At 37.9% G+C, this 25,672-nt stretch overlaps 1 protein-coding gene across 1 annotated transcript in view; it reads right to left on the reverse strand.

Annotated features, from left to right (window-relative positions):
- The window catches only part of TTC6 (tetratricopeptide repeat domain 6), a 217,405-nt gene that overhangs the window by 52,098 nt on the left and 139,635 nt on the right, over positions 1-25,672 (reverse strand). The window contains exons 11-15 of the mRNA XM_059055640.1: positions 24,213-24,583; positions 21,539-22,001; positions 21,103-21,232; positions 20,096-20,268; positions 18,250-18,386 (exon numbers count right to left, since the gene is read on the reverse strand). Of these exons, the coding sequence (XP_058911623.1) occupies positions 18,250-18,386; positions 20,096-20,268; positions 21,103-21,232; positions 21,539-22,001; positions 24,213-24,583 (1,274 nt within the window). The remainder of the gene's footprint in view (positions 1-18,249; positions 18,387-20,095; positions 20,269-21,102; positions 21,233-21,538; positions 22,002-24,212; positions 24,584-25,672) is intronic.

The raw sequence follows: 25,672 nt of genomic DNA on the forward strand, positions 1-25,672 counted from the left end.
GAATCTAAGAAAAAAAATGTCATGAAGAGATTAGTGGTAGGACGGGAATAAAACACAGACTTACTAGAGCATGGACTTGCGGATATGGGGAGGGGGAAGGGTGGGCTGTGACGAAGTGAGAGAGTGGCAGGGACATTAATACACTATCAAATGTAAATTAGATAGCTAGTGGGAAGCTGCCGCATAGCACAGGGAGATCACCTCTGTGCTTTGTGACCACCTAGAGGGGTGGGATAGGGAGGGTGGGAGGGAGGGTGACACAAGAGGGAAGAGATATGGGAACATATGTATATGTATAACTGATTTACTTTGTTGCAAAGGAAAAACTAACACACTATTGTAAAACAGTTATACTCCAATAAAGATGTTTAAGATTGTTAAAAAAAAAAACCTTAAGTAAATCAAAGCAAATATTGGTCAAAATAAAAATCCTGTATAAATAGACAGATAAAACTAAAATTAAAAAGAAAGTCAAAGGCATTTTCATTAAGTTCAAAAGATGAAGATTTTTATTATCACCAACATTATTGTTAAGTTAAAGTCGATGCAATGATAAAATGAGTTGGGAGATTAGAGTAGAGCAAAAGAGGTAGAACAGGGAACTCCAAAACTCCACCTTTCCACAAAAGCAATGAATAAGTGGGCAAACACTGTCAGAAGCAATTAAAGAATTAAGAATCTAATGAAAAACTTAGAACCACCAGGGTAATACTTAATAAAGGAGGAAAAGCTGCTGAATTTTGGTAAGAGAGATCTGTGGTGTTCTAACTCACCCTATTTCCCTCCCCAACTTCCCAGACCCATGGTGGCCTTGAATATAACAACCTGCATTCCTGATGCAGGTTACTAGTACCAGAGGGAACAATATAAATTTTATTCTCAAAGAACTGTAGCTGTGTAGTTTTGACCTGTCTGGTGGATCACTGAAAGGCGGGCTCAAATGTTTCCCTTTGTTTTGACTGCCTTAGAGCTTTCCCAGGGCTGATGTGACTTCTGGATGGTATTTATCAAAGTCATTTAAAGGCAAATGTATTAGCTGCTGCCACTTGGGGCAAGGGATAACAGTTGTGGCAGGCAATAGTCAAACCAAAAACCCTTATAAGAAAGAAGGTGGAGAAGGAGATACCAGGGGGATGGGGGCTTTAGGAAGTTTCCGCATATTGTAGGGAATCTAAAAGGCCACATGCAAACCCAAGGCTGAAAGCATGCACAGAAAGACCTATGAAGACCCTTAGCTTTCACCTCTGGTTAATTCAGGCTCTGTGCAAGTAGGACATGAAAGCTAAGGCATTGAAGTTGTCTGGATAAGCATCCAAGGAGTGCACCAAAAGAGAGTCAATCTGCAAAGACTGAGCGAGTTTTTTTGTTTGTTTCGTTGGTTGGTTTTGTTGGACTCTCAGTCAAATCACTAGCTGACCACCAAGGTAACAGAACACAGACTTCAGTGGCCACACATGACAAAGAATACAGACTTACAAAATCTGTTCAGAAAAGTCACTAAACAAACTACATGAACGACAAGAAGCAGCAATAAAAACACTGGAAGAGGAGGAGGTGAATCTGATATCCAAAGATGCCACATAATAATATGCAAAATGACTACTTTTCAACAAAAAATTACAAGTAATGCAAAGGAAGAAGAAAATATGGCCCATTCACAGGATAAAAAGAAAAAAATAGAAACCATCCCTGAGGAAGCCCAGATATTGGACAAAGACTTAAAATCAACTGTTTTAAAATCAACTTTAAAGACTTTAAATAAACTACCTTTGGGAAACCCATGGCGGTCCAGTGGTTAGGACTCGGTGCTTTCATTACCAGGGCCCAGGTTCTATCCCTGGTCAAGGAACTAAGATCCTGCAAGCCATTTGGCCCAGCCAAAAACTAAAAACAAAACAAAACAAAACAACCCACAAAACTATCTTAAATATGTTTATATAGCTAAAAGAAACCATAAAGAACTAAAGAAAACTAAGAGAACGATGTCTCAACACATAAAGAGTATCAATAAAGATATTGATAGATAGAACTAGATTGACAGATACAGAAATTATTGAAAAAAAGGAACCAAATTCGTTTTTGTACAAAAACGAATGAAAATTCACTAGCGGTTTCAACAACAGATTCGAGAAGGCAAACGAAAGATTCAGGAAACCTGAAGTAAGGTCAATTCAGATTATCCAGTCTGAGAAGCAGAAAGAAAAAAAGAGTGAAAAACAAAAAAAAGCTGAGGAACCTTTGGAACACCATCAAGCATACCAACATATGCATACATTGCAAGTCACAAAAGGAAAGGAAATAGTAAAGGAGCAGAAATGACATTTGAAAAAGTAATGGTTGAAAGCTTCCCAAATTTGATGAAAGAAATGAGTCTATACAACCAAGAAGCTCAATGATTCCATAAATTTGAAGAAATTTAGAGGCACCTTATAATCAACCTGGTGAAAGCCAGAGACTAAGAAAGAATCTTGAAAGCAGATGAGAGAAGCAACTCATCATGTACTTGGAATACTCAATAAGATGAATAGCTGATTTCTCATCCAAAATCACAGCCAGAAAGATCATGACTCACTGAATAGTCTATGAATCATAAACACAATAAGTAAAAAGAAAACCACTCTTAGGCACAATATACCAAAACTGCTGAAATCCAAGGAAAATGAGAATGGCTTCCCTGTGGCTCAGTGGTTGAGAATCCGCCTGCCGATGCAGGGGATGCGGGTTCGTGCCCCGGTCTGGGAGGATCCCACATGCCGCGGAGCGGCTGGGCCCTTGAGCCATGGCCATTGAGCCTGCGCATCCGGAGCCTGTGCGCCACACGGGAGAGGCCACAACAGTGAGAGGCCTGCGTACCACAAAAAAAAAAGAATAGGGACAGGACCCACATCTCTCAGAGGGAGCTGTGAAGCAGGAAAAGGTTCCACACACTAGGAAGCCCCTATGCGGGCAGAGACAGCGTGTGGGCAGGGGGGAAGCCTCGGAGCCATGGAGGAGAGTGCCACAACAGGGGTGCAGAGGGCAAAGCAGAGAGGTTCCCGCACAGAGGATCGGTGCCGACCAGCACTCACCAGCCTGAGATGCTTGTCTGCTTGCCCGCTGGGTGGGGTGAGGGCTGGGAGCTGAGGCTCAGGCGTCAGAGGACAGATCCCAGGGAGAGGACTAGGGTTGGCTGCATGAACACAGCCTGAAGGGGGCTAGTGCAGCACAGCTAGCTGGGAGAGAATATGGGAGAAAGTCTGGAAATGCTTAAGAAGCAAGAGACAATTGTTTCAGGGTGCGCTAGGACTGGAAATTCAGAGCATCCCCTAAACGAGCTTCAGAGACAGGCGTGAGCCGTGGCTTTCAGTGCGGACACCAGAGACAGGCATGAAATGCTAAGGCTGCTGCTGCAGCCAACAAGAAGCCTGTGTGTAAGCACAGGTCACTATCCACACCTCCCCTCCTGGAAGCCTGTGCAGCCCACCACTGCCAGGGTCCCGGGACAATTTCCTAGGGAGAACACATGGCATGCCTCAGGCTCATGCATGCCTCAGGCTCATGCAATGTCACACCAGCCTCTGTAGCCGCATGCTTGCTGCATTCTGTACCCCTCTTCCCCACAGCCTGAGTGAGACAGAGCCTCTTAGTCAGCTGCTCCGTTAACCCTGCCCTGTCTGGGTGAAGAGAAGACGTCAGAGGGCAACCTACATGCAGAGGCAGGGCCAAATCCAAAGCTGAACCCCAGTAGCTGTGCAAACAAAGAAGAGAAAGGAAAATTTCTCCATGTAGCCTCAGGAGCAGCAGATTAAATCTCTACAATCAACTTGATGTACCCTGCATCTGCGAAATAACTGAATAGACAATGAATCCTCCCAACATTGAGGCGGTGGACTTTGGGAGCAACTATGGACTTGAGGTTTGCTATATGTGACTGACTAGTTTCTGATTTATAAGTTTACCTTAGTTTAAATTTTAGATCTTGTTATCATTGTTGGATTTGTTTAATGGTTTGGTTGCTCTCTTCACTTATTTTTATTACCTTTAAAATTTTCTTATTCTAATATTTTAAAAAATTTTTACTTTAATAACTTTATTTTATTTATTTCTTTTTTCATTCTTTTTTTTTTCTTCTCCCTTTTGCTCTGAGCTGTGTGGCTGACAGGGTCTTGGTGCTCTGGCCAGGTGTCAGGCCTGAGCTTCTGAGGTGGGAGAGCTGAGTTCAGGACATTGGACCACCAGAGACCTCCCAGCTCCATGTAATATCGATCAGCTACAGCTCTCCCAGAGATCTCTGTCACAACACTAAGACACAGCTCCACTCAACAACCAGCAAGCTAGAGTGCTGGACACCCTATGCCAAACAACTAGCAAGACAGGGAGACAACCCACCCATTAGCAAAGAGGCTGCGTAAAATCATACTAACATCACAGACACACCAAAACAGACCATGGGAGGTGGTCCTGCCCACCAGAAAGACTAGATCCAGCCTCATCCACCAGAACACAGGCACCAGTCCCCTCCACGAGGAAATCCACACAACCCACTGAACAAACCTTACCCACTGGGGGCAGACACCAAAAACAATGGGAACTACAAACATGTAGCCTGTGAAAAGGAGACCCCAAACACAGTAAGTTAAGCAAAATGAGAAGACAGAGAAATACACAGCAGATGAAGGAACAAGGTAAAAACCCACCAGACCAAACAAATGAAGAGGAAATAGGCAGTCCACCTGAAAAAGAATTCAGAGTAATGATAGTAAAGATGATCCAAAATCCTGGAAATAGAATGGAGAAAATTTTAAAAAAAAAAGTTTAACAAGGACCTAGAAGAACTAAAGAGCAAACAAAGAATGATGAACAACACAATAAATGAAATTTAAAATTCTCTAGAAGGAATCAATAGCAGAATAACTGAGGCAGAAGAACAGATAAGTGACCTGGAAAATAAAATAGTGGAAATAACTATCACAGAGCAGAATACAGAAAAATGAATGAAAAGAATTGAGGACAGTCTCACAGACTTCTGGGACAACATTAAATGCACCAACATTCAAATTATAGGCGTCCTAGAAGAAGAAGAGGAAAAGAAAGGGATTGAGGAAATATTTGAAGAAATTATACTTGAACACTTCCCTAATATGGGAATGGAAATAGCCAATCAAGTCGAGAAAGGGTAGAGTCCCATACAGGATAAATCCAATGAGAAACACGCCAAGACACATATAAATCAAACTATGAAAAATTAAATACAAAGAAAAAATATTAAAAGCACCAAGGGAAAAACAACAAATACCATACAAGGGAATCCCCATAAGGTTAACAGCTGATCTTTCAGCAGAAACTCTGCAAGCCAGAAGGGAGTGGTGGGACGTATTTAAAGTGGTGAAGGGGGGCTTCCCTGGTGGTGCAGTGGTTGAGAGTCCGTCTGCCGATGCAGGGACATGGGTTCGTGCCCTGGTCCGGGAAGATCCCACATGCTGTGGAGCGGCTAGGCCCGTGAGCCATGACCACTGAGCCTGTGTGTCCGGAGCCAGTGCTCCGCAATGGGAGAGGCCACAACAGTGAGAGGCCCACGTAACGCAAAAAAAAAAAAAAAAAGAAAAGAAAAGAAAGGAAAAATAAAGCGGTGAAGAGGAAAAACCTACAACCAAGATTACTCTACCCAGCAAGGATCTCATTCAGATTTGATGGAGCAATTAAAACCTTTACAGACAAGCAAAAGCTAAGAGAATTCAGCACCACCAAACCAGCTTCACAACAAATGCTGAAGGAACTTCTCTAGGCAGGAAACACAGGAGAAGGAAAAGACATACAATAACAAACCCAAAACTATTAAGGAAATGGTAATAGGAACATACATATCGATAATTAACTTAAATGTAAGTGGATTAAATGCTCCAACTAAAAGACATAGACTGGTTGAATGGATACAAAAACAAGATCTGTATATATGCTGCCACATTCACCAATGGACAGATCAACCAAAATGAAAATGAATAAGGAAACACAAGCTTTAAATGACACATTAAACAAGATGGACTTAATTGATATTTATAGGACATTGCATCCAAAAAGAACAGAATACACTTTCTTCTCAAGTTCGCATGGAACATTCTCCAAGATAGATATCATGGGTCACAAATCAAACCTTGGTAAATTTAAGAAAACTAAATACGTATCAAGTATCTTTTCTGACCACAATGCTATGAGACTAGATATCAATTACAGGAAAAAAAAACTGTAAAAAATACAAACACATGGAGGCTAAACAATACTCTACTAAATAACCAAGAGATCACTGAAGAAATCAAAGAGGAAATCAAAAAATACCTAGAAACAAATGACAATGAAAACACTACAGCCCCAAACCTATGGGATGCAGCAAAAGCAGTTCTAAGAGGGAAGTTTATAGCAACACAATCCTACCTCAAGAAAAAAGAAAAATCTCAAATAAACAACCTAACCTTACACCTAAAGCAATTAGAGAAAGAAGAACAACAAAACCCAAAGTTAGCAGAAGGAAAGAAATCATAAAGATCACATCAGAAATAAATGAAAAAGAAATGAAGGAAATGATAGCAAAGATCAATAAACCCAAAAGCTGGTTCTTTGAGAAGGTAAACAAAATTGATAAACCATTATCCAGACTCATCAAGAAACAAAGGGAGGGGCTTCCCTGGTGGCTCAGTGGTTAAGACTCTGCCTGTCAATGCAGGGGACGCGGGTTCGATCCTTGGTCCCGGAGGATGCCACATGCCACACAGCAGCTAAGCCTGTGTGCCACAACTACAGAGCCTGTGCTCTAGAGCCTGCGAGCCACAACTACTGAAGCCTGCACGCCTAGAGCCTGTGCTCCGCCACAAGAGAAGTCACCACAGTGAGAAGCCCGCACACAGCAATGAAGACAAATGCAGCCAAAAATAAATAAATAAATATATATTTTTAAAAAGAAACAAAGGGAGAAAACTCAGATCAACAGAATTAGAAATGAAAAAGGAGAAGTAACAACTCACACTGCAAAAATACAAAGGATCATGAGAGATTACTACAAGCAACTATATGCCAATAAAATGGACAACCTGGGGCTTCCCTGGTGGCACAGTGGTTAAGAATCTGCCTGCCAATGAGGGAACACGGGTTCAAGCCCTGGTCTGGGACGATCCTACATGCGGTGGAGCAAATAAGCCTGTGAGCCACAACTACTGAGCCTGTGCATCGGGAGCCTGTGCTCCACAACAGGAGAGGCCATGACAGTGAGACGCCCTGCCCCTGCTCACCGCAACTGGAGAAAGCCCTCGCACAGAAATGGAGACCCAACACAGCCAAAAATAAATAAATAAATTTATTTATTTTTTAAAAAAAGGACAACCTGGAAGAAATGGACAAATTCTTAGAAAAGCAAAACCTTCTGAGACTGAACAGGTAAGAAATAGAAAATATAAACAGACCCATCACAGCACTGAAATTGAAGTTGTGATTAAATATCTTCCAACAAACAAAAACCCAGGACCAGATGGCTTCACAGGCGAATTCTATCAAACATTTAGAGAAGAGCTAACACCTATCCTTCTCAAACCTTCCAAAATATAGCAGAGGGAGGAACACTCCCAAACTCATTCTAAGAGGCCATCATCACCCTGATACCAAAACCAGACAAAGATGTCACAAAGAAAAAACTACAGGCCAATATCACTGATGAACATAGATGCAAAAATCCTCAACAAAATAATAGCAGACAGAATCCATCAGCAAATTAAAAGGATCATATACCATGTTCAACTGGCTTTATCCCAGGAATGCAAGGATTCTTCAATATATCCAAATCAATGTGATGCACTATATTAACGAAGTGCAGGATGAAAACAATATGATCATCTCAGTAGATGCAGAAAAAGCTTTAGACAAAATACAACACCCATTTATGATAAAAGCTCTCCAGAAAGTAGGCATAGAGGGAACTTACCTCAACATAATAAAGGCCATATATGACAAACCAACAGCCAACATTGTTCTCAATGGTGAAAAACTGAAACCATTTCCACTAAGGTCAGGAATAAGACAGGTTGCCCACTCTCACCACTCTTATTCAACATAGATTTGGAAGTTTTAGTCACAGCAATCAGAGACAAAAAAGAAATAAAAGGAATCCAAATAGGAAAATAAGAAGTAAAGCTGTCACTGTTTGCAGATGACATGATACTATACATAGAGAATCCTAAAGATGCTACCAGAAAACTAACAGAGTTAATCAATATTTTTGGTAAAGTAGCAGGACACAACATTAATGCACAGAAATCTCTTGCATTCCTATGCACTAATGACAAAAAATCTGTAAGAGAAATTAAGGAAACACTCCCATTTACCACTGCAACAGAAAGAATAATATACATAGGAATAAATCTACCTAAGGAGACAAAAGACCTGTATGCAGAAAACTATAACACTGATGAAAGAAATTAAAGATGATACAAACAGCGCGCACACTCCCGGGCTCGGCCGCCGCCTTCGAGCAGGAGAAGGAGGAGGAGCCGAGTCAAGCCGAACGTGCGCGGAAGGCTCCTGGCACTCCAGCCAGGTGTCAAGGCTGTGTCTCTGAGGTGGGAGAACTAACCTCAGGACACTGGTCCACAAGAGACCTCTCAGCTCCACGTAATATCAAACGGCAAAAATCTCCCAGAGATCTCCATCTCAACACCAAGACCCAGATTCACTCAAGGACCAGCAACGAACAGTGCTGGACACCCTATACCCAACAAAGAGTGAGACAGGTCTACAGCCCCATCCATCAGCAGAGAGGCTGCCTAGAATCACAGTAAGGCTACCGACATCCCCATACACGCCCCCAGACGTGGACCTGCCCACCAGGGAGACGGGATCCAGCCTCATCCACCAGAACAGAGGCACTGGTCCCCCCAACCAAGAAACCTGCTCAACCCACTGAACCAACCTCAGCCACTGGGGACAGCCACCAAAAATAGATAGAAATACGAACCTGCAGCCTGCAAAAAGGGAGACCCCAAACACAGTAAGATAAGCAAAATGAGAAGACAGAAAAACACACAGCAGATGAAGGAACAGGATAAAAACACACCAGACCTAACAAATGAAGAGGTAATAGCCAATCTACCTGAAAGAGAATTTAGAATAATGATGGTGAAGATGATGCAAAATCTTGGAAATAGAATAGACAAATTGCAAGAAACAGTTAACAAGGACCTAGAAGAAATAAAGAGGAAGCAAGTAACAATGAGCAAAACAATAAATGAAATGAAAAATACTCTAGACGGGATCAGTAGCAGAATAACTGAGGCAGAAGGACGGATAAGTGACCTGGAAGATAAAATAGTGGAAATAACTACTGCAGAGCAGAAGAAAGAAAAAAGAATGAAAAGAACTGAGGACAGTCTCAGAGATCTCTGGGACAACATTAAACACACCAACATTCGAATCATAGGGGTCCCAGAAGAAGAAGAGAAAAAGAAAGGGACTGAGAAAATATTTGAAGAGATTATAGTTGAAAACTTCCCTAATATAGGAAAGGAAATAGTCAATCAAGTCCAGGAAGCACAGAGAGTCCCATACAGGATAAACCCAAAGATAAACACGCCGAGACACATAATAATCAAACTGTCAAAAATTAAATACAAAGAAAACATATTAAAAGCAGCAAGGGAAAAACAACAAATAACACACAAGGGAATCCCCATAAGGCTAACATCTGATCTTTCAGCAGAAACTCTACAAGCCAGAAGGGAGTGGCAGGACATATTTAAAGTGATGAAGGAAAAAAACCTACGACCAAGATTACTTTACCCAGCAAGGATCTCATTCAGATTTGATGGAGAAATTAAAACCTTTACAGACAAGCAAAAGCTGAGAGAGTTCAGCACCACCAAACCAGCTCTACAACAAATGCTAAAGGAACTTCTCTAAGCAAGAAACACAAGAGAAGGAAAAGACCTACAAGAACAACCCGAAACAATTAAGTAAATGGTAATAGGAACACACATATCCATAATTACCTTAAATGTAAATGGATTAAATGCTCCCACCAAAAGACAAAGACTGGCTGAATGGATACAAAAACAGGACCTATATATATGCTGTCTACAAGAGACCCACTTCAGACCTAGGGACACTTACAGGCTGAAAGTGAGGGGATGGAAAAAGATATTCCATGCAAATGGAAATCAGAAGAAAGCTGGAGTAGCAATTCTCATATCAGACAAAATAGACTTTAAAATAAAAACTATTACAAGAGACAAAGAAGGACACTACATAATGATCAAGGGATCGATCCAAGAAGAAGATATAAAAATTGTAAATATTTATGCACCCAACATAGGCGCACCTCAATACATAAGGCAAATGCTAACAGCCATAAAAGGGAAAATTGACAGTAACACAATCATAGTAGGGGACTTTAACACCCCACTGTCACCAATGGACAGATCATCCAAAATGAAAATAAATAAGGAAACACAGGTTTAAATGATACATTATACAAGAGGGATTTACTTGATATTTATAGAACATTCCATCCAAAAACAACAGAATACACATTTTTCTCAAGTGCCCATGGAACATTCTCCAGGATAGATCATATCTTGGGTCACAAATCTAGCCTTGGAAAATTTAAGAAAATTGAAATCGTATCAAGTATCTTTTCTGACCACAATGCTATGAGACTAGATATCAATTACAGGAAAAGATCTGTAAAAAATACAAACACATGGAGGCTAAACAATACACTACTTAATAACGAAGTGATCACTGAAGAAATCAAAGAGGAAATCAAAAAGTACTTAGAAACAAATGACAATGGAGACACGACGACCCAAAAACTATGGGATACAGCATAAGCAGTTCTAAGAGGGAAGTTTATAGCAATACAATCATACCTTAAGAAACAGGAAGCATCTCGAATAAACAACTTAACTTTGCACCTAAAGCAATTAGAGAAGGAAGAACAAAAAAACCCCAAATTTAGCAGAAGGAAAGAAATCATAAAGATCAGATCAGAAATAAATGAAAAAGAAATGAAGGAAACAATAGCAAAGATCAATAAAAGTAAAAGCTGGTTCTTCGAGAAGATAAATAAAATTGATAAACCATTAGCCAGACTCATCAAGAAAAAAAGGGAGAAGACTCAAATCAATAGAATTAGAAATGAAAAAGGAGATGTAACAACTGATACGGCAGAAATACAAAAGATTATTACAGATTACTACAAGCAACTGTATGCCAATAAAATGGACAACCTGGAAGAAATGGACAAATTCTTAGAAATGCACAACCTGCCGAGACTGAACCAGGAAGAAATAGAAAATATGAACAGACCTATCACAAGCACTGAATTTGAAACTGTGATTCAAAATCTTCCAACAAACAAAAGCCCAGGACCAGATGGCTTCACAGGCGAATTCTATCAAACATTTAGAGAAGAGCTAACACCTATCCTTCTCAAACTCTTCCAAAAGATAGCAGAGGGAGGAACACTCCCAAACTCATTCTATGAGGCCACCATCACCCTGATACCAAAACCAGACAAAGACGTCACAAAGAAAGAAAACTATAGGCCAATATTACTGATGAACATAGATGCAAAAATCCTCAACAAAATACTAGCAAACAGAATCCAACCGCACATTAAAAGGATCATACACCATGATCAAGTGGGGTTTATTCCAGGAATGCAAGGATTCTTCAATATACGCAAATCAATCAACGTGATACACCATATCAACAAACTGAAGGAGAAAAACCATATGATCATCTCAATAGATGCAGAGAAGGCTTTTGACAAAATTCAACACCCATTTATGATAAAAACCCTGCAGAAAGTAGGCATAGAGGGAACTTTCCTCAATATAATAAAGGCAATATATGACAAACCCACAGCCAGCAATGTTCTCAATGGTGAAAAACTGAAACCATTTCCACTAAGATCAGGACCAAGACAAGGTTGCCCACTCTCACCACTCTTATTCAACCTAGTTTTGGAAGTGCTAGCCACAGCAATTAGAGAAAATAAAGAAATTAAAGGAATCCAAATAGGAAAAGAAGAAGTAAAGTTGTCACTGTTTGCAGATGACATGATACTATACATAGAGAATACTAAGGATGCTACCAGAAAACTACTAGAACTAATCAATGAATTTGGTAAAGTAGCAGGATACAAAATTAATGCACAGAAATCTCTGGCATTCTTATACACTAATGATGAAAAATCTGAGAATGAAATTAAGAAAACACTCCCATTTACCATTGCAACAAACGAATAAAATATCTAGGAATAAACCTACCTAAGGAGACAAAAGACTTGTATGCAGAAAACTATAAGACACTGATGAAAGAAATTAAAGATGATACAAATAGATGGAGAGATATACCATGTTCTTGGATTGGAAGAATCAACATTGTGAAAATGACTCTACTACCCAAAGCAATCTACAGATTCAATGCAATCCCTATCAAATTACCACTGGCATTTTTTACAGAACTAGAACAAAAAATTTCACAATTTGTATGGAAACACAAAAGACCCCGAATAGCCAAAGCAATCTTGAGAACGAAAAATGGAGCTGGTGGAATCAGGCTCCCTGACTTCAGACTATACTACAAGGCCACAGTAATCAAGACAGTATGGTACTGGCACAAAAACAGAAATATAGATCAATGGAACAGGATAGAAAGCCCAGAGATAAACCCACACACATATGGTCACCTTATCTTTGATAAAGGAGGGAAGGATATACAGTGGAGAAAAGACAGCCTCTTCAATAAGTGGTGCTGGGAAAACTGGACAGCTACCTGTAGAAGTATGAAGTTAGAACACTCCCTAACACCACACACAAAAATAAACTCAATATGGGTTAAAGACCTAAACGTAAGGCCAGACACTATCAAACTCTTAGAGGAAAACATAGGCAGAACACTCTATGACATCAATCACAGCAAGATCCTTTTTGACCCATCTCCTAGAGAAATGGAAATAAAAACAAAAATAAACAAATGGGATCTAATGAAACTTAAAAGCTTTTGCACAGCAAAGGATACCATAAACAAGACCAAAAGACAACCCTCAGAATGGGAGAAAATATTTGCAAATGAAGCAACTGACAAAGGATTAATATCCAAAATTTATAAGCAACTCATGCAGCTCAATAACAAAAAAACAAACCAAAAATGGGCAGAAGAACTAAATAGACATTTCTCCAAAGAAGATATACAGATAGCCAAGAAACATATGAAAGAATGCTCAACATCATTACTCATTAGAGAAATGCAAATCAAAACTACAATGAGACTTCATCTCACACCAGTCAGATTGGCCATCATCAAAAACTCTAGAAACAATAAATGCTGGAGAGGGTGTGGAGAAAAGGGAACACTCTTGCACTGTTGGTGGGAATGTAAAATGATACAGCCACTATGGAGAACAGTGTGGAGGTTCCTTAAAAAACAACAAATAGAACTACCATATGACCCAGCAATCCTACTACTGGGCATATACCCTGAGAAAACCATAATTCAAAAAGAGTCATGTACCAGAATGTTTATTGCAGCTCTATTTACAATAGCCAGGACATGGAAGCAACCTAAGTGTCCATCAACAGATGAATGGATAAGGAAGATGTGGCACATATATACAATGGAATATTACTCAGCCATAAAAAGAAATGAAACTGAGTTATTTGTAATGAGGTGGATAGACCTGGAATCTGTCATACAGAGTGAAGTAAGTCAGAAGGATAAAAACAAATACCGTATGCTAACACATATATATATATGGAATCTAAAAAAAAAAAAAAAAGTCATGAAGAGATTAGTGGTAGGATGGGAATAAAACACAGACCTACTAGAGCATGGACTTGAGGATATGGGGAGGGGGAAGGGTAAGCTGTGACGATGTGAGAGAATGGCAGGGACATATACACACTACCAAATGTAAATTAGATAGCTAGTGGGAAGCTGCAGCATAGCACAGGGAGTTCACCTCTGTGCTTTGTGACCACCCAGAGGGGTGGGATAGGGAGGGTGGGAGGGAGGGTGACACAAGAGGGAAGAGTTATGGGAACATATGTATATGTATAACTGATTCACTTTGTTGCAAAGGAAAAACTAACACACTATTGTAAAACAGTTATACTCAAATAAAGATGTTAAAAAATAAAAAAGATGATACAAACAGATGGAGAGATATACCATGTTCTTGGATTGGAAGAATCAACATTGTGGAAATGACTGTACTACCCAAAGCAATCTACAGATTCAATGCAATCCCTATCAGACTACCAATGGCATTTTTCACAGAACTAGAACAAAAAATTTCACAGTTTTTATGGAAACACAAAAGACTCTCAAGAGCCAAAGCAATCTTGAGAAAGAAAAACAGAGCTAGAGGAATCAGGCTCCTGGACTACCAAGTACACTCCAAAGCTACAGTAATCAAGACAGTATGGTACTGGCACCAAAAGAGAAATATTGATCAATGGAACAGGATAGAAAGCACAGAGGTAAACTCAGGCATCTATGGTCAACTTATCTTTGACAAAGGAGGGAAGAATACACAGTGGAGAAAAGACAGCCACTTCAGTAAATGGCGCTGGGAAAGCTGGACACCTACATGTTAAAGAATGAAATTTGAACACTCCCTAACACCATACACAAAAGTAAACTCAAAATGGATTAAAGACCTAAATGTAAGGCCAAACACTGTAAAACTCTTAGAGGAAAACATAGGCAGAACACTCTATGACATCAATCACAGCAAGATCCTTTGTGACCCACCTCCTAGAGAAATGGAAATTAAAACAAAAATAAACAAATGGGACCTAATGAAACTTAAAAGCTTTTGCACAGCAAAGGATACCATAAACAAGACCAAAAGACAACCCTCAGAATGGGAGAAAATATTTGCAAATGAAGCAACTGACAAAGGATTAATCTCCAAAATTTACAAGCAGCTCATGCAGCTCAATATCAAAAAAACGAAGAACCCAATCCAAACATGGGCAGCAGACCTAAATAGACATTTCTCCAAAGAAGATATATAGATTGCCAACACACACATGAAAGGATGCTCAACATCACTAATCAGTAGAGAAATGCAACTCAAAACTACAATGAAGTATCACGTCACACCAGTCAGAATGGCCATCATCAAAAAATCTACAAACAGTAAATGCTGGAGAGGGTGTGGAGAAAAGGGAATCCTCTTGTGCTGTTGGTGGGAATGTAAATTGATACAGCCACTATGGAGAACAGTATGGAGGTTCCTTAAAAAACTAAAAATAGAACTATAATACAACCCAGCAATCCCACTACTGGGCATATACCCTAAGAAAAACATAATTCAAAAAGAGTCATGTACCAAAATGTTCATTGCAGCTCTATTTACAATAGCCAGGACATGGAAGCAACCTAAGTGTCCATCGACAGATGAATGGATAAAGAAGATGTGGCACATATACAATGGAATATTACTCAGCCATAAAAAGAAATGAAATTGAGTTATTTGTAGTGAGGTGGATGGACCTAGAGTCTGTCATACAGAGTGAAGTAAGTCAGAAAGAGAAAAACAAATACTGTATGCTAACACATATATATGGAATCTAAAAAAAATGGTTATGAAGAACCTAGGGGCAGGACGGGAATAAAGACGCAGACCTACTAGAGAATGGACTTGAGGACACGGGGAAGGGGAAGGGGAAGCTGGGACAAAGTGAGAGAGTGGCATGGACATGTATACACTACCAAATGTAATGTAGATAGCTAGTGGGAATCAGCCACATAGCACAGGGAGATTAGATCAGCTCAGTGCTTTGTGACCACCTAAGAAGGGTGGGATAGGGAGAGTGAGAGGGAGGGAGACGGAAGAGGGAGGAGATATGGTGATATATGTATATGTATAGCTGATTCACTTTGTTATAAAGCAGAAACTAACACACCATTGTAAAGCAATTATACTCCAATAAAGATGTTTTTAAAAATAATTAATTAATTAATTTTAGAAAGAAAAATATATGAAAAATACTTCTTTACACAAACTATGAAACATTACTGACCAAGAGGAATGAAGACCTAAAGAAACAGAATGTACCATATGCATACATGAAAAGACTCAAAATTGTTAGGATGTCAATTTTCCCCTACTGCTCCATATATTCATTGCAACCCCAATCAAAATACAAAGGAATTGCCACAGAAGTTGACCTGCTAATTCTGTTAGGTTAAACCGTATGAAATTTTGAAATTTTACTATTTTGATCTATAAAGTAGTCAATTTTCATATAGTTTATCCCTACTCAATGTGTTTGGAAATGCAAAATAGCCAAGGAATGCTCTGACAATTTTGACAGATCAAAAGAACTGTCCTAATGGATTTCAAGACTTATTATGAAACTATAGTACTTAGGGCAGCATAGTATTGGTGCAAAGATAGATTTTTTTTTAAAACCTGCAAAATAGAAAAAGAGACTGAGAAATAGATCCACCCAAAAATGGATCTTCATTTCCTACAAAGCTAACACTGCAAAGCAATGGTAAAGGCACAGGGTTTTTATTAAATGTTGCTTGGAAAATTGAACATTCATATAGAAAAAGTGAAATTTGTTTCCCTACTTCACATCATATACAAAAATTGATTCTAGGTGTACTGTAAATCTAACTTTAAAAGCGAAACAATAAACCTTCTAGAAGATCAGACAGGAGAATGTCTACATGACACAAAAGTAGGAAAAACTTACTTATAGTACACAAAAATCACTAACCTTAAAGAAAAAGGTTACTAAATCAGACTATGTTTCACTTTAAAACTTTGTTTACCAAAAGACAATTATTTAAGGAGTGCAGTGACTATCTGGAGGAGGAAAAAAATTTGCTGTAAATATAACCAACAAAGGGCCCATATCAAGAATATGTAATAGTTCATACAAATCAATAAGAAAAAAGACCAACAACCCAGAAGTCATGAATGACAAAAAAGAAAATCCAAATGGTTAAGAAAATTTTGAAAATGAATAATCATGTTAGTAATGAAGAAAATGAAAATTCAAACTAAATGAGATAATACTACACACCCACTAGGATGGCTAAAATTTGAAAGTTATAATAGTACCCAGTACTGGTGTGGAGCCTGCATATACTGCTGGTAGTACAACCAGATTGTAAATTTAGTTTGCCCCTACAGCAGAACAACAGCTGAACAACTGCATACCCTATGTACCAGATGTTCTACCCCTACTTGTGCATCCAACGGAAATGACTATATGTGTGTCACGTAAAAGAAAGTTGAAGGAAAAAGTATTTGTGATCATCAAAAATGAGAAACACTCAACTGTCCATCAATAGTAGGATGGATAAGTAAACTGTAATATATTCATGTAACTGAATACTATACAAAAGTTAAAAGGAGCAAACTACAGCCACATGCAATTGTACATAATATTCAATGAAATAAGTTAGAATTGAAAGAAAACTACCTTATGATTCTCTTTATATAAAGTTCAAAAGAAAACAGGCAAAAGTAAACCAAGGATGTTTAGGGACACATACTTATTTGTTGAAACTATAAAGAAATACAAGTCAGGACAGTGGTTACCTTCTCTGGAAGGCAAAGGCACAAGGGGGTGCTAGAAATGTTGTTTCTTGACCTGATAATGGTTACACAAGCATTTACATTGTGATAAGTCATTAAGCTGTATGTTTGTACTTTGTATACTTTTTTTGGATGCTTGCTGTATTTTTCTATAAAAATGTTAATATTAAACAAAAACTGTGAGTGAAGAGATGAATAGGTATGGCTACATACACATTTTAAGCCTCTTCAAAACAAAACTTAGATGAAAAGAAAAGCAACAAAATGGAAACTGTATTATGCACAATAAGGTTGGAAGAGCAAACTTTAATATCCCAGTTACAATAAGATAGCACAGAAATCTATATGAACAGTTCTCTGTACTGAATGAATACAAACTATATGAAAAGAAATCCAAAGAAACAAAATATAGGTCAATACTTCAAAAATTGATAATGTAACTAGTATTCAGGAAATGCAAATGAAACAATTCTAAATTATCATTTCATGCCATTTAAGTTAAACTACTCTTTGGGTATAGGTAAAGATTTTCCTTCACTAGTAGCACTAAAAATCGATTCACTACTTTTAAAGGGCTGTCTGATGTATTTCAAGAAATTTTCTTTCCTGAGAATGTATTTCAAAAAGAAAAAACATTCAAAAACCATATCCAAAATAATTCTCACCTTGCTTGAGAATTTTGGGGATCTATATTTAACAAGGCTGTAAAATCCTCTTCAGCTGCAATCCAGTTTTCATTTTCATAGTAGAACATCGCACGTTTAAATAATGCATCTGTTCTTCTGGGATCATAAAAGATACACTACACGGGGGTGTGGAAGGAAGGAACACACAAAAACATATCACATAATGAAAAAAAAAAACAAGAAAAGTATATAATCCTATAGCAAATTAAATGGACTACAACCATGTTTTTAACTTCAGATTACATAAAAACAAACTACTTTAAGATGCCAGAACTTTCAGATTTGCATTTGAAGACCATGCCTTTAGGAAGTCCATTTGTCATCAAATTCTAGAAAGGGGAGGTTTTATTAAAAAAAACAAAAACAAAAACCAGCACATACAAGAAGCCAAGGTCTCTGCCCACTAAAATTTTTATTAATAGAACCTCATAAGTAATTGTTCAGCTAGAGTAGGGTTATATTGGATCTATCATAGCATTTTATTCCAATTAAAGACGATATATATTAGATCACATCAAGGCTGATTCAATGAAGTTAAATATGGATTAATTTAGTCCTTAAAATGGTGAAAAGAAATGAATTGGTATTGGCATGGTTCATTCATTTTACATTGACATACAAGGCAATAGAGTAACGAGACTAAATCATTGTAAACTCAGTTGTGAAGTTCCTTGCCTACTGATAGTGGGGAGAAAAATGAAGCACAAAGATTATGAAGTATTTTTAAAACAGGGAAAAAAAAACTCTAAAGATTTTGAAGTTTGTTTGACCTCAAGTTGCTGCATTAGTCAATCTTTAAACTATTGGTGCTAGATAAAGGAAGTGATCAGAAAAGATATTTTAATAATTCTAATATCTTCAAAAGAGATTTGTGGTCACTTCTAGACAAGAAGTTACCAAAACTTATAATATTCTCTTGGAGCAAAAGAAAGTCAAGTATGTGGCTAACCATCATAGATTAAGAAACAGGGCAGTTGGAAACATGAAAAGCTAAATTATTTCAATAACATCTAAGTTCTCAATTGTACTAAGAACTAAGAATTTAAAATCAGGAGTTCATGGTTACAATTCTGCCGCAATCAGTGGAATATCTGCCTGACTCTAGCCTCAAAATACAGTTCAGCTAAAATTCACTTCCTCAAGGGAGTTCTCTGATATCCCCCAACCAAACATAAATTGCCTCCCATCATCTTTATTTCCATCATAGCATTCATCACAATTTATAGTTATATATTCGTGTATATATTTATTTCTTTAATATCTGTTCTTTAAACTATAGGCTCCATGTAAGCATGAAACATGTCTGTTTTATTCACCAAGATTTATCCACTACATTACACTACACAGTGCCTTAACCAATAAATATTTGTGAGTAAATGAATGAATGAATGAATGAGCCAGTGAGCACAACTTTCTTTTAAAGCAGATAGGTTTGCTGCAGAAGAGAATCAGCTACGTCTCGGGTTAAGAAGCAGAAAATGATTTTCTCCATTGTTTGAAAGAAAGAAGCAATCTTCAAAGGTTTCTTTATTCCCTGCTTCATAGTCCAAGAGAAGAGAGCTGGAAAAGTCAAGTCCCCCTCAAAGTTGCCTCTTGCCTCAATGCTCCCACACCTGACTCTGATGTAAAACCATCCGTTCAAAAAAATCATTGACATACTGTTAATATCAATCCCAGTAATGAATGTTCTAGTGCCTAATCTAAAAAAAAACTAATTTTGATTATATAACATATGAAAGAATTTCAACAATTTGCTGTAATATTAGGATGAGAATATCATGCTCTAAAATATATAAATGGCAGAATTATATGTGATACAGCTTACTTTAGAAAAGTCATCAATGGCCAGTCCTTTGTTTTCTATTTCGTACATCTCACCCCTCCTGAAATACATATCAGCATCCATGGGCTTGCACTTAATTGCTTCAGTATAATTTAGAATTGCCAAAGTACTGTCTTTTTTTCCTCTGAAAATTTCTGCCCTTGAAAAATATGCCTCTGAAGAAAATTTAAAAGGTAAAATTTAGTGTTACAGTCGTAAATTTTTAAAGATGAATCCTTCATCCTCCAAAAATGTAGACTTAGAATAATGTATCTCTATTATACTTTCTTCGCCATTTAACTTAAGATTTGTTTTTTATTTCAACAATGCAAAATTTGTTCTCAAAGCCTGGATAAATGCTTATGGTTAAAAGTGTTTTCAATTTCAATATGAAATAAAAAAAATTAACTTTTCTTTTTTGTATATCTGAAATGTTTCATAATCCTTTAACGTTCATAGTAAAAAGTAATATTTTGATGGTATAAAATCTTATGGACTTTTAGCAGAGATCAGCATAGATTTAGAAAAATATTTATTAAGCTCATGTTATATTCTAGTGGTATGTTGTGGGTGCTGGAGATACAAAGATGAATATGACATTTTCTCATTCCCCGAAAGTTCCATGTCTAGTCCTTCAAGTTGGTTAGAGAATGGTATGTAAACACAAACGTAAATGTGAAGTCTTAAGAATGCTACAACTCTAATTCAGACTAAATTTGTAAATCATTTCTATAACTAAAAATTATAAGTTCATATTCTTCTTACGCGATGAGCAGTAAGGAACCAATTTATTGTAATGTAAAGGACATTAACATTTCAAACCATAATAAGTATTTTTAAAACAACAGGATCACAAACAGTCCTAAATATATGATATCGAGAGTAAATTTAACTTGGGAAGTCACAACCATTTGTGGAGATGTATATGTCTTGAATTACGTATCTTTATACCACTAAATGACCAAAGTTTAGGTAAAGATCTAAGTAATATAACTGCACAGACAACCCACCTGCATTATTTTTATTATGTTTATTTATATAATTCAAGTCATCCAAAGCTTCATTAATTCTGCCTTGGAAAAGATAAATGAAATGTCGGTGCCAATAGGCATTGAGAAACAATGGCTCCAAGAGTACAGCCTAGAAAATAAATGTATAAATTCAATTTAAATTGATTTAAGGGAAGATATCCCATCAAATACATTTTCAAACATTATTGATCCCAATGGCTTTGTATGTGTATAGTATAAAATGATGCCTCCCAATCTGACAGACAAAATCAAGTGTTTTTAATGTTAATTACTTGAAAATGCCAATAATCATAATTTCACAATCCCATATGTATAATACAAATATTCATTGTTCAAAATTCTAGTAAAAGTTAATATATAGTTATAAGCAAGGATAAATTGTTAATATTATTATTTTGATTAAATAAAAACTTACTTCCTGTAGATCATTCATGGCACTCTGGAACTTTCCCAGTTTCCTATAAAGAGCTCCACGCCTACAATATAAAAATGCAGGATATTTCTTCTTACTATTTATTTCTTCAGTCAAGATCTCCACTTCGGATTCATAATATCTAATGACCGCTGGAGGAAGACCAGACTCCAAAGAATCACTCAATTCTAATTTTGGTGTTTTTTTCACCCTTTCAGACGAGTCTTCATGAACAGATATTTTAACAACTTTCTCTCTTGGGGTTGTCTTCTTTTGTTTAGGCTTAGAGAATATGTCAAGAGCCCATGTTTGAGGACCACTATTTTCTGGAATTCTTCCTTTACTTTGGGCAAATTTGTCAAAATTTAAACACAAAGGTAGACTGGGACACCGTAATAGACGTTCATATACTGGAACTTTGAGCAAAAATTTCTTCTGTCCAGGAAGGATTCCGTGAGACTCTGATCTAGTATCCAAAAGAGTGATTTTTAAATTACAGAAATATAATTTTTATAATGAATAAATCAACTCAGCCACAGACAAAATTACTATTTCTCTGTTGTCAAAATAAGATTACATGGTACTTTTATGCAAACCATGTCCTCCTGTTCATTCATTGAGATCACATGAAGAATCTCTGTGAGTTTATGAAAGCAGAAGACTGTTATTAAAGATGCAGCCTTTGTAGAGAACTGAAATAAAGGGTCAGTGCTCCAGTCAGGCTTAATTTACACCCCCTACCACCAACCAGAGGAAATACAATGGAGAATTGAGGAGTTAAAATTTGATGTGAGAAAGGAAATGACATCTAAATAGTTTGCAAGGACATGAACTTGAGGAAAAAGGAAAGATTTGCCTCCACAACAGGCTAACAAAAAAATATCCCAGACTTCATCCCAAACTTAGTAGGCTGTCAAATTAGATGACATGTAATAAGCTTTCAAATGGTATGTTTCTAGGATTATCCTCCTCAAACTCTCCATTTCCCACACTGTTTTCATTCAGTAGCATTTATGCATGCTGGTGCTGTACTAGCCACGCAAGAAAGAATAAACACATTCTATGGGAAGAAAAAAAAATCACACCCCATCATTTCATTAATATTTACCGAGTGTGTACTATGAGAAAGACGGGTGCTAAAAGTAGGAGAATAGGGGCTTCCCTGGTGGCGCAGTGGTCGAGAGTCCGCCTGCTGATGCAGGGGACACGGGTTCGTGCCCGGGTCCGGGAAGATCCCACATGCCGCAGAGCGGCTGGGCCCGTGAGCCATGGCTGCCGAGCCTGCACGTCGGTAGCCTGTGCTCCGCAACGCGAGAGCCCACAACAGTGAGAGGCGCGCGAACCGCAAAAAAAAAAAAAAAAAAAAAAATTGTAAAAGTAGGAGAATAAAAGTGAGAAAAATCAGTACCCTTCCCTTTCCTTACTCTGTGACACTCCCCACTCTTCTCTACACTCTAGTGCAAACCACCATCATCTCTTCTGTCTAGAGTACAATAACTTCTTAGTTCCCTGCTTCTCCTCTTGGTCTCATCCATTCTCCACATGGCAGCTAGCATGTTATTTTAAAACAAATGTAAATCAGATCATGTCACTCCCTCCAAGAGTTTTCTCTAGTACCTAGAATACAAATCAAACTTTTCACCATAGTCTACAAGACTCTACATGATAAGACCCCAGCAAATATCTCTAATAACACTACTTTCTCGCCTCCCACTGTTCCAGGCACAGAGCAAGCCTCAAGGGTATTGCATTTTCCAGTCCTTCTGAGTGGCTGACTCCTTCTCAATTACTATTTCTGGTCAAATGCCACCTTAGAAAGACCATCTGTGCCAAATAGGTTTCGTTTCCACCTGCACATTTATCTCTATCCTTCTCTACCTGCTCTTTGCCCTGGAGTACTAGTCTGTACAGACTACAGACATAGGATCCCTTGCTGTCTTCTAATCAAATATGTCCAATTAGGAGCCCTGAAAAGGGAAAGAGTGAAGTCAAAGTATTTATTCCTCTGGTCCCCTCCTGAAGGGTTGCCTCACACTGGCCATGATCTTTGACCAAAGTTCACTGCTTATTTCAAGGAAATCCTTTCCATACAATTTCTTTCTTCCAGGTTCTAGTAATCACTCCCTCTTTTTGTCCTTTCATACTTAGGGGTAGAGATTGGCTCTATTATTTCTAGTCCCAGGATACTACTCTTATCATTTGTGATTTCCCTATGCCCTGACATCTTTGTAAATTGCCCTTGTTATACCTTCCTAGAATTATTCTAAATTGAGAGTGATGTTTACTCCTGGGACCCTGACTGATAAATTAATTGGTACCAGAGATGGGCCCAGGAAATACACACACAAAAGGATCCTTCAATGAGTGAATTATAAAATTAAGGCCCTGGGCTTCCCTGGTGGCGCAGTGGTTGAGAGTCCGCCTGCCAATGCAGGGGATACGGGTTCGTGCCCCGGTCCGGGAGGATCCCGCGTGCCGCGGAGTGGCTGGGCCCGTGAGCCATGGCCGCTGAGCCTGCGCGTCCGGAGCCTGTGCTCCGCAACGGGAGGGGCCACGGCAGTGAGAGGCCCGCGTACCGCAAAAAAATAAAAAATAAAAAAAATAAATAAATAAATAAAATTAAGGCCCAAACCATAATACATTTCTTAAACTATAACAATTGTTGATTAAACAAGACCTTTTAAGAGTTTTTGGAGGCTTGGATAACTCATCATACACAAGTGTAAGTTTACTGAGTCTTAATCCTTTCTTCAGTTTCATCTTCTTTTTCTTGGGATAAACATAAGTAATGCCAGCTTGTCTAGATGCTTCAATGAGAGAGAGAGATAGGTCTCTCGAACTGTATCTTCCCTGCATGTTGTCTAAGATAGTATCTATATTTTCTTTCACAGAGATGGGTTCCTCAGTTTCATTTTGCTCAGCCATCCAATGCTCCAACTCCTTTGTTTTTTGAAACATCACCTCTTTCATATTGCTTTGCATGTCATCCTTAATCTCTAATGGAGTTATGGTCTCCTCCTTCTTCAAATCAACTGCAGATTTTACTCTCTTATTTATAAGGAGACAAAGAAACAGAAAAAATATAAAATCAATTTAGTTGCTGTATATTTAAAATTAATTCAGTTACAATTGCTATTAATGTAATTTGGTCACTATTGAAAAATTTTAAATCATCTATTCTTGATGTTTTTCAAAAGTGAGATTATAAGTTAACTGTGGGTTAGTTAAAGCAAAGTGCAATAATTTGGTCACATGACATTGCATTAGCTACATAAAAGTAACACCATAAAGTAGATATGAATTAATTGTGATTTTATATATTCTTAATTAAAAATGAATGCTCTTTACATATCCAAATAAAGTACGTGCTCTACTTTTAGTTTAATGAAAAAACAAGTGGTAGAATGGGCAAAAATTATTAAAATGCCTTACCTTATAAAATCAATTTGTGGGACTTCCCTGGTGGCAGAGTGGTTAAGAATCCGCCTGCCAATGCAGGGGACATGGGCTCTATCCCTGGTCCGGGAAGATTCCACATACTGCGGAGCAACTAAGCCCGTGCAGCACAACTACTGAGCCTGTGCTGTAGAGCCCACAAGCCACAAGTACTGAGCCCATGTGCCACAACTACTGAAGCCCATGTGCCTAGAGCCCATGCTCCACAACAAGAGAAGCCACTGCAATAAGAAGCCCCTGCACCACAATGAAGAGTAGTCCCCGCTCACTGCAACTAGAGAAAGCCTGTGCACAGCAATGAAGACCCAATGCAGCCATAAATAAATACATAAATACATAAAATCAATTTGTAAGTCTATTTTCAAAAGCACCTTAACAATATTGAATTTCTATACATAGTATTCAATTATTTTCAATTCAATACTTACAGGCTTAAATAACATAATTCCAGCCTAATATTCATTTTATCTAATCATTAGAGAACCAACTTCCAAAAGTTATATACTTTAAGATGTATTAAAGTGCAATAGGGATATTGACCCTCTCTGTGACTTACTATATATACTTCCCCCATCTCAAGAAATTGTATTCAGCTCAGTATGTAATTAGAATAGAGAATAGAGAAATATAGAGTATAGAACATATGTATGTGTATGTATATGTATATATCAAGAAAAATAA

This window comes from Kogia breviceps, chromosome 3, assembly GCF_026419965.1.
Source record: "Kogia breviceps isolate mKogBre1 chromosome 3, mKogBre1 haplotype 1, whole genome shotgun sequence".
NCBI lineage: Eukaryota > Metazoa > Chordata > Mammalia > Artiodactyla > Physeteridae > Kogia > Kogia breviceps.